Raw genomic sequence first — 10,867 nt, 5'->3', positions numbered from 1 at the left:
CCAGGGCCCAGGCTAAAACCAGAGCCAGGGGTGGGACCAGCCGCCGCCGTCTCCGTCTCGGCGTCCCGTCCCCCAGAGCGCCCGGCCGCAGCCGCCGAAGAAGCGGAAACTGCCGGGTGTGCCCGACTCAGAGTCGCGCCGGCCAAGAGCGCGCTGAGGAGCAGCTTGGCGGCCACCGTCCGGCTTCTGGACCCACCGATCAGCGCCCCCTCCCCACATCTACCTGAATTCGCCCGCGCCCACCTGAGCAGGTCTGCTGGCGCCATGGCGGAGCAAGAGAGCCTAGAGTTCGGCAAGGCGGACTTCGTGCTAATGGACACAGTCACCATGCCCGAGTTCATGGCCAACCTCAGACTCAGGTGAGGGCGGAACGACCGCGCAAAGGTTGCGCTTTCGCGAGAGGGGGCGCCCCGATGGTGCGACCGAATTGGGGGTTTCGGAGTGGCGTGCGCCGAACTTGAAGGGCTGTGCTTTCCCCAGAGGGGCACCCCCGGGGTGTGGCCGGTTTGGGGTTGTCGGGAGGTAAGCCGAGTTTGAGGGCAGTACTTTCCCAAGAGGGGGCGCCTCTGGGGTGCGGCCGAATGGAGGGTGTCGGATGTACAGAGTTCCAGGGAGCGCCCTCCCGAGAGGGGCGCCTCCAGGGTGCTCAGCGGACTGGGGTTGTAAGGGGGCACCGGGCTCTAGGGTGCGCTTGGCTGCCCTGCTCCAGGTAAGAGATGTGGGCGGGGCCACTTCCAAGGCTCCGCTAGAGCCTGTGACCTAATGGAAATAAAAGCAAAGGAAAATAAAAACTTAGAAGAGTCGTGACGGCCCGAAGGCCCTGGGAAGACTTGGAGGGTGGTTTCGGAGAGAGGCAAGCGTCTCATCTTGGTTTCACACGTGCAGCTTTTCTTCGTTTTCTTTCTTTCCGTTTTTTTTTTTTCCTGCCGTGGTTTCATCAAGTCATTCAGGATGCTATGGAATGATCCCTGAGCTGTGTGTTCCGGGACACTGGCTATTTTTTAGTTACTCTCTAAACGTAATTAGACACGTTTCCAGACATCGAAGAGACTGCTACACTTGCCAGTGCCAAGATAAACGGTCTGAATTTGACAAGGCGTTCATGGTTTCAGTTTTTGCAAGGAGTTATGGATGAAGCCCTTGTGTTACTGACATCCCTGAAATGTACTCACAACTCGACGCCCCAACATGGTCTTCCGAGAAATATTTACTTTAGAAAGTCTTCTATATGTGATTCTTTAATTATTGATAGAGACACGTGAAAGCAGTTTGAAGTAGTTTGCTTTTTTTTTTTTTAATCATTACAGTAAATAGAGTTTCAAAATAGCTCAGTTCTGCTGTCTGTGTGTGTGTGTGTGTGTGTGTGTGTATGTATGTGTGGTTTTTTATGGCAATCTTTTGCCCTACTTTTTTGTAAGGTTTATAGTTGAACTTCACTCCTTCCATTTATAAAGTGAAAATCATAATCTAGATTTGAGTGTTTACCTGACCCCAGTTCTCAATATTATTTACCTCTAATAATTTAAGAATTTAAAAAACTGTTTCAATCTTTGAAACTGCAAACTCCAAGGAATCTTGACCAGCTGTGGGGCATACTTTGTGATGTCCCAGGGCAGCAAACAGGGCACAGACTGGAGTTCTATCCCTGCCTACTACAAACTAACTGATCTCAAACTTGCCTGTGCCTGAATTGCCAAATTTGTGAAATAAAAAGGTTCTTTAAGATTTCTTTCAGTGCCCGTGTGCGCTGAAATATTCTAATATTTCAAGGTGCAATAAGTCTGAAACTTGCAAGGTATCTTTCTGGACAGAGTGTTGCAAATTGCAATAGTAGAATCTTGAGTTTTACATACAAAGTGTGATGGTAGGAAGTTAGATGACTGAGCAAAGCCTGGATTCCCAGGTGTTACCAGAATGACTTTAAAACTTTAATCAGTGAAAACAACCTACCTATACATCAGCTGTAACCAATACCTAATATTCTAGTGCTTAAGAGTCAAATTGTTGAGATTCAAATTCTAGTTCTACCACTTGCTGTGGGTCTTGAGCAATTTACTTAACCTCTCTGTGCCTCAATCTCTTTTTTTCTATAAAGTTTGAGTTATCCTAAGGGTTAAATGAGTTAGCACATGGGACTTGCAAAGAATGTGTTGTTAGCTGTCATTTAGCTGGCCTCTGACTCTTGGTAATCCGATGCCCACCAGAACAAAATACTGCCAGGTCCTGCACCATTCCTATCATCTTGTTGAGGCTCAGACCATTGTGATCCATGGCGTTTTTACTGGCTGATTTTCAGAAGTGGACTGCTAGACCTTTTATCCTAGTACATTTCTTTGTAGATTTACAACCTTGGAACCCCTGTACAGAGTTGGTATGTGTTGGAACCAACTCGACAGCACTTGACAACAACAAAAGTGTGGGAGCTAAGCAGAATCCTGTTCAGCTTCAGAGCACCTCACAAGGCTCCACTGGCACACGGTGGTGGCTGCACAGGTGCAGCGTTGACCCAGAATGGAACCCAGGTCTCCCGCATGGAAGGGGAAGATTGTCCCACTGACTCTCTGCCCCCCTCCCCCTTTGCAAAGAATGTTGCTCTGCTGTTCTTGTTAAGTGCCCTCGAATCTGTTCCAACTCATAGGGTTTTTGAGGAATGGCTGGTGGGTTTGAACTGCCGACCTTGCGGTTAGCAGTCCAGTGCTTATCATAAACAGCACCACACCAGAACTCCTTGCAAAAAATACACATTAGCAGTTTATTAACTGTGTAAAGTTTTCCCAAGTGCCCTTAAAGCAGATAACTAACCAAAACTTACTGTCATCGAGTCGATTGCTACTCACAGCGGACATATATAGGACAGAGTATAACTCCTCTTTAGGGTTTCTGAGACTGTAAGTCTTTACAGGAATAGACAGCCTCATCTCCCAAGGAGGGGCTGGTGGCTTTGAACTGCTGACTTTGCGGTTCACAGCCCAATGCTTAGCCCACAGCACCACCAGGGCAGATAAAGGAGTACATTAAATAGCAATCTTACAGACCTAATGGTTTTTAAAAAATAATTTAAGAAGGCGTCCACCTTCCCACCCTGTCCCAGCCCTCATCCAAGAAAGACGAAAGACTTTGAAAAGTGCTTTTTATAAATTAATCGCTGAGTTTATAATCATTTCAGTTCATCAGACATCAAGTACATACTCAGACATGACAGGAATAGTTGAATATGGAGTCATTCATTTGTGCCGCCGTCTCTCACCTTCAGTAAACATGTGGCATCAGCCATGGCTTTGTATAATTTTCGGAATTTGAAACTGGAGGCTTGGAGACAAACTGGGTTATATTAGTGATATAGGATTGCTCCTCTGCAGTGAAATAAAATCTCATGTGGGTGTGGCTTTAAAAAAAAATAAATCTGAGAAGCACTTAGAATTATTTTTTTGAGATTTTTACAGATGATTGGTTGCTAAGCCTTCAAGTGTGAAGTTTGAATCTTAAGAAAGATGACTAAGATCAGCCTAACTTAACTCTAGAGTCCTGATGTGGCACTGTAGGATAAGCACTATACTGCTTTATAACAAGGTTGTGGTTCAAAACCAGCTGCTCCTTAGAAACCCTTTACGGGGTCACTGTGTATCAGAACTGACTCCATTGCACTTAAGAACAACGACTTCTGTGTGCACAGATAAGAGTTTTGCAATTCTACTTTGTGCAAGATACTTTAGGATTCCAGGTGGGGAAGTTCAGAGAACTGTAAGCTTGCTCCTTTCCCCTCAGTGAAGAAGTGGCATTTAGACATTCCATTGCAGAAAGGTAGAGAGGAGAGATCAGCCTTACAGGAACCAAACCCATTGTAGTTAAGTCAGTTCGGACTTACAGAGACTCTATTGGACAGAGAAGAAGTGTCCATAGGGTTTCTAAGGCTGTTCGTCTTTACAGAAGCAGACGGCCACATCTTTCTTCTGAGGAGTCTCTGGGGGATATGAACTGCCGATCTTTGAGCTAGCAGTCTAGATCTTAACCACTGTACCATTAGAGCTCCTAGCCTTATCGATTCGCCAAGTTAATGGTACACAGTAATTGTTGTGTAAGTTTGGAGGAGGGAGAGAGCCCTTAGGCTGGTTCAGAAATAACGTGTATAGGAGGAGCAGAGGAGTTGAGCTGGGTAGGACTTGTTTAGGTGGACATAAGGGTGGAGAACATTCCAGGTGAATAAAGTAGCATGAGCAGAGGTGTGGAGGCATGTAAACTGACTCTGTTTGGGCGACAGTGAATAAACTAAATTGGAGGGAAAGAAGTTGGTGTTGGGAGTTGTGGGAGGAATCACCAGTTCCCATTAGCACACCCCTTGGCTACTTCCCAGATTTTCAGGTCTGCCTTTCTACCAAAACACTAGTCAGACAAGGTCTCCGGTGTTCAGATGTGTGTATTTCATGCATGTGTGTACACTTGATGACTCTGCGGACTGGTTGTAACGTTCATTGTATGGATCCTTGATTGTTCATGATTTGCTTATCCTTAGTTAGAGGGTCCCATAGAGACCCAGACCCAGCCAAAGGTAGCATCCTTTCCAGCTGTAAATCCTGATCCAGGGAGTTTCAGATAACTCTGACATCTCTCAAGACTATTTAGCACTCAACTTCTGGGCTCATTCTTCTGTGACACTCTGGCACTTGTGTCACTTTGCAAAGGTGACCAACTGCCAATTTGAGCGCCCTTATGCGATGTTGAATTGCTTTCATCTGGAACTTCAGTGGTTGGGGCATACCTGGTACATGTCCAGGGTTGTAGATATGTGAGCTTTAGTATATTACATCTGTCAGAGGATGTGTATATGGAATTCCCAAGTGTGGAGGTGCCTGATCATTTCTGCCTTCCCCATGCTGTGACTCTACCTCTCACTCCCCAATTTGGAATGTCCTTCCCTCTGCTCTCCGCCTGACTATTCTGCAAGACCAGCTTCCTTCACTGTGGTGTGTAACATACAATTAACGCGTAAGCTGCAGTTGCTGCAGGGGTCTGTGTCATCCAAACGTGACTCTACTTCCCTTGACAACAGCCACCTAATTGAATGCTGGGCAGTCCCAGGGGACATTTTTTGTAGGCAGAGACAAGGAATGTTTCATTTAGTTTGTCTGATGCTTTTATGGCTTTGTCCATTTTGAATGATCTTGTTTTGGTACTCTTTTGGCCACCTTCCTCTCTTGGAGCTTGATTTTGAACATCTGCCACAATTGTTGTAATTTTCCCCCTACTATTATTGTTTCACAAACTTTGATGTAGGCATGTGTCTGGGTGAGGCAGGTCTACAGGAGTGATCTGGACTGAGTATGAGAGGAGTTTCCATTTGTGTTGTTGTTGTTGTTGTTATGTGCTGTGGAGTTAGTTCCGACTCATAGTGACCCTGTACAGGGTTTCTGAGGCTGTAAGTCTTTACAGGAGCAGAAAGCTTCATCTTTTTCCCACAAAACAGCTGGTAGTTTCGAACTGCTAACCGTGAAGTTCACAGCCCAATTGGTCACCACTATGCAACCAGAGCTCCATTTGTATTACTTGCCCTTATAATGAAACCTGCTATTCTCCTGAAGGCTATCTTTTGTTCCTCCCAGAAGTTCTCTTGAATAGAATAAATTCTTTCTATTTCTTTTTCCTTTCTGGTGGAGGTGGTAATGGTGATAAATTCCTTGCAGCATTTATGAAGGGTCAGTGCCCGGAAAAGCAAGATTCTTACACAAGCACTGCCTGCCTTCGTAGTCAGCTGTGATTCCTGCCAACAATCCTGATGACCACTTGACGCCGGACTGCAGCCTCTTCACCAGGCTCTGCTCGCTTCTTGGAGCTGGAGTGCTTTGCTTTCTTTTCTTCTTGCTTGAACTATGCCTGTACGGAAGCTCACCCAGCATTAACATCAGCTTTGCTCCCCTGTCTCTGCTTGAGAACCCTGCCAGGATGAGCCATCTACGTGAAGGGAAGAATGCAGGCTGCTGCTCAGGAGTGGATGTTAGCCGAGGACAGTGTGTCTGAAAGACATGCTTTTCATTTTCATACAGAGAAATACTCATGTACCTTAGGATTCTAGAGCCCAAGTTTCCTAACTTTGTTGTCATCGTTTCCTGTTTTGAGAATAAAAGCATTTGCTCAGTCTTATAGCATGGTTCCTTGGAAATGTAATTCTTCCTCCCTTTTTTCTTACTGGTTTTTCTCATCCATAAAACCCCAAAACTAAACCCACTGCCACCAAGTCAATTTCTTACTCACTGAAACAGTGTAGACCTGCACAGAGTAGACCAGCTCCATAAGAGTTTTCAAAGCCGTAACTGTTTGCAGAAGGGACAGATTTCCATGACAGAGTTCCAGCCTCATCTTTCTCCTTCCAAGCAGCTGGTGGCTTTGAACTACTAACCACCTTTGGGCTAACAGCCCAATGCTTCTAACCCACTGAAGGAATCCATCAGGATTCCTTCTTGTCATAGTGACAGTCATTCGAAAGTCTCTGTGCCAAAGTTACCTGAAACTTCTCACTTTTAATCTAACCTAATGTGTCTTTTCTACCTTTGCCTGAGACAGAGTTTCTCAACCTTGACATTCCTGACATTTTGGGCTGGGCAAGTCTTTGTCTGGGAGCTTTTCCGCTTGTAGACTATTTTGCCTCTACCCACCAGATGCTAATAGTGCCTTCAGTTGTGCTGCCAAAAGCGTCCCCAGACATTGCCAACTGGCGCTTGTGGGGGAGCAGAATTGACCCCTGTTGCGATCCACTGGCCTAGGCAGTTTTCACTCCTGGCAGTACCCTCCTCCCTTCCTCCTCTCTGCCTGACACTGTTACTCATCCTCAGGTGTCAGTCTGATTGGTTCAGAGCAGGAGTCGCTCTGGTTGGATTTATAGGAATAGTGAGAGGTAACTGGCATACTAAATCTTTTTGGCATCCGTATAAAATTCTTTGGCACCTTTTTTGGAGGCCTTTGGAAAAGGACAGTGTGCTCTGTGCCTGTTTTGCACATTGGCTTCATATTGGGACACAAATGGGAATTTTGGTTTTGGAGTTGCCGTTTGGAATGAATCAGCCTGCCTTCTTGCTTCCCTTCTGACTCCATGACAGATTTGCAAGACTATTTTTACTCGGGGTCATTTGTTGACCCTGGAGACTTCTGCTTAATATAGCTCCCAAATAGTGCCAGATGTGAGTGGAATCAAGTGCTTAGATGATGCTACCGGTTCATTTCATTGTGGGTCCCAGAGGGACCTGCTTCTCCATTGAAACATGAGCTTTGGCTTTTTGCTTAACTTTGAGACAAAAATGGTGAGTTTAGTACAGATAGAAATGTATTTATTTAGTCATCTGTTTACATTATCTGTGGAGTCCTGGTGTGGCATTGTAGAATAAGTATCTGGCTGCTAACCAGGTGGTTGGTGGTTCAAACCCTCCGGCTGCTCCTTGGAAACCCGACACAGGGTCACTATGAGTTGGAACCGACTTGACAGCACTTAACAGCAGTAACAACATATATTGTCTGCGTTGTGAGTTATCCTTGTCTGGAGAGCTGTTCAGTGACATCTTTACATAAGCCTTGGACAGCTCAGGAAAACGGACCGTATCTCAAGAAGTGGCCCTATTTTATCATGATAATTCTCTAGCACCCAGTGCTCTGTTATCACTGGGACTGGACTGAACCATGGCATTAGTGCCCTGCCACTGCTTAGTCTATCTAATGGGGTGCTTGGCTAACACTAGTGCTTCTAGCCCCACTGAGTAGATAATCACTCGCTGAGCCTCACTGGCATAAAATTGTGAGCTGTATTCACAAGTGAGTTCAGAGTAAACAGCTTTTTCTAAATATACATTGTTGTTGTTGTTGTTAAGTGCTGTTGAGTTGGTTTCTACTCATAGCAACCCTGTGTCGGGTTTCCGAGGAGTGGCTGGTAAGTTTGAACCACCGACTTTGCAGTTCAGGCTGACCTTGCAGTCCAGTGCTGATGGTACAGCACCACACCAGGACTCCAGCCTCTCATTGTATATGAAAGCCTTTGGATGAAATGATAGTTTTATTTCCTATGAAAAGCAAGCTTGGTACCTTTCAGCTGCTATATGATTGTTGGTTAGACCTCTTGAAGTGAACAATATTTCCCAACTTTAGTTTGGGCATTTCTGGGAAGTTGTTGTTGTTATGTGCCGTGGAGTCGGTTCCAACTCATAGCGACCCTGTACAGGATTTCCGAGGCTGTAAATCTTTACGGGAGCAGAAAGCCTCATCTTTCTCCTGTGGAACAGCTGGTAGTTTTGAACTGCTGACCCTGAGGTTCTCAGCCCGATTCGTAACCACTACGCTACTAGAGCTCCTTTTCAGTAGAGGAGGGAAAAATTGCTTGCAGCAGGTAATAGTGGAAAGAGCACAGGCTTTGACCAGCCAAGTTCAGATTGCAGCTTCACTTTATCTTATTGGCCTTGTGACTGCGGACAAGTTAATTTCACTAAACCTCAGTTTCCTTATATGTGAAATGGACACATTTTAGGGTTATCGGAATAAAATCAGATAATGTGTAGAAAGGGCCTGGTCAGTGTTTGGTACATAATATTCACTCAACTAATGTAAGCTCTCTTCTTCAAATCCTTCTGAATGGCCTCCTTTCCCTACTTTGACCCTATAATTATTGGAGAGCCAGCTATTTTCACATCTTGCTTGTCATTTCTTCCCTCCTGACAGACATAGGTTTGTTTTGGTTTGGGTTAGGGAGCTAGGATAAGGAAGTTTCCAGAAGGGAGGGTTACATAGTAGAAACTGAGAGCACTGGTCAGAGATCTGGACTGCAATCCTGTTTCTGCCACTAACTCTGTGTTGCCTTGGACAAGTTACGTAGCCTTGCTGGGCCTTAGTTTCTTTGTCTGTGAAAATCATGTATTATTATAAAGACTAAACTCTTAACATCTGTACAATACCAGCATGGCGCCCCAAACACAGTAGATTCCAGTTGGCTCTGCTTTTCTCCTCTCAAGCTTCGGGTGAGCCCTGTAGACCAGTGTCCTTACCTGTTCTCAGTTAACACCTTTACTATCACTCTAAACATGCGATCACGATCCCTCTAAGAGTACCACTATTGAATTTCTGAAAATTGTTTAAAACCCTTTGGGAAAGGAAATCTGATACTTGTATTAATAACTCCCAGAATATTTTATCTTCAGTGTATTGTTCTCTGCTTCCATGAGGGCTCGGATGTGATCCTAAAACTCAGGACCACAGCCAGATGATGAACCCTAAGAATAGTCTTTTATTAATGAACTTATTTTCTTTTTTAACTATAGATGCTATGTATCTTTAATAGAATATCCTGGCTTTAGAGCCAACAATTATGTGAGTGCTTACTGTATGCTTAGCACTACACTAAGCACTTTGGTAGAGGTTACTTTTTTAAAAGGTTATTCTTTTAGGGAAAGCTTAATAGGGAGTAAAAGGTACCCTAATAAATAGACCAACATATAGAGTAAAGTGTGATTGAGCCAAAATGAATGGTGTAGGTAAGCAATTGCTTTAAGGGGTTCCTAGAAGGAAGAAATCAACACACAATATTTAAAAAAAAAATAACTGAACAGCAACAGAACCAAGAACTACATATGTATTAGGAACACAATGGCTCTGTAAGCTAGCCCTGAACTCTGAACCACAAACTGTGCCTTGGGCCTAGAAGAGGAAGAGGATTTTTTTCTTCTTCTTCATTTATTTTATTTCCTATTATAGAACTTGGAAGACTCAGAAGCCAGACTGTATGATGAATACTACAGTTATTACACTGTGGGTTAAAGAGGTGTTAGTGAGTCAGCTTCTGAATCTAACCTTGGCATTCAACACCCTCTGTGTCACTTTTGAAAAGTAGACCATTTTTCAGTGAAGACTTCTGACAAGTGGCTTGAATGGATGGAGTAGAAAACTGAGAGCAGCAGCAAGTTCCTGGTCAATGCTGGTGCCCCCTCCCACACTGCTCTGACCCTAACCTTGCCCCTGAGGATTCCCAGGTTCTAATCCAGGCCCAGCTGCTCACAGGAAACTCATGAAGGTCACAACTGAATGGGTACTCCCTTCACCTCCCCCCACACACATTTCTCCTCCTGGTGGGGGGAGCACTCTGTAGAAATGGATTGCCCTTTGAAGAGACAACGACATTTAACTCTAGTAAAGCAATTTTTTTTTAATAAAAGAGGTTTTTTTTACTGCTGAACATACTTTTCCAAAAGAGCCACAAGGCAATTCAGCTTCTAAAAACAAAACAAAATAAAACAGGAATGGATGGAAAGATATACCAGGGAACAAGCACAAGCCTTCTTTCCTCTCTCCTCTCCATTTATCTCCTACAATCATAGTACTGAGTCTTGGGGGGAAAGACACATTATTGCTTATATATATATATATATACAAGGTTCCCAAAAGCAAAAGCAGCAAAATAATTCATCAGAAAGCAGCTTCATCTAAAACAAAGAAGCAAAACACCGAGAGAAACTCAAACACAGCTTTTTTTCTCCCTCAGACCACAAAGTCGGCTTTGAGTAACTTGTACAATAGAGGATCATCTGTAGCAGGGGGATCCCAATGGTTTTATCTACAGCCGCTGTTTTGTGTTTATTGTAAAGTCAAGGGAAAACGTATGGTCAATTAAAAAAAAAGAGTTAAACTCCATTAAGAAGCTTAATTAAGAAGAAAATCCAAAAATCCAATAAACAATGTACATTTATTTGGACAACCATATGCTTTAGTTTGAGCTTATATAAATATCTAGTACATTTTAAGTTTATTATGAGAATAGCCCTCAGTAACAGGTTGAGGACCTGTTTCTGGCACCCCGTTGTATCTTCCTTGTAATTGCGCAGAAAATCTTAAAATAACTCAAAAT

The 10,867-nt window shown here is 44.2% G+C and overlaps 1 protein-coding gene across 1 annotated transcript in view; it reads left to right on the top strand.

Annotated features, from left to right (window-relative positions):
* The first annotated feature begins 261 nt into the window (after positions 1-261).
* The window catches only part of MYO1D (myosin ID), a 382,292-nt gene continuing 371,686 nt past the window's right edge, over positions 262-10,867 (top strand). The window contains exon 1 of the mRNA XM_006832312.1: positions 262-359. Coding sequence (XP_006832375.1) covers positions 265-359 — 95 coding nt within the window. The 5' untranslated portion in view covers positions 262-264. The remainder of the gene's footprint in view (positions 360-10,867) is intronic.

Source organism: Chrysochloris asiatica, unplaced genomic scaffold, assembly GCF_000296735.1.
Source record: "Chrysochloris asiatica unplaced genomic scaffold, ChrAsi1.0 scaffold00007, whole genome shotgun sequence".
NCBI lineage: Eukaryota > Metazoa > Chordata > Mammalia > Afrosoricida > Chrysochloridae > Chrysochloris > Chrysochloris asiatica.
This window is presented reverse-complemented; position numbering and strand designations above follow the sequence as displayed.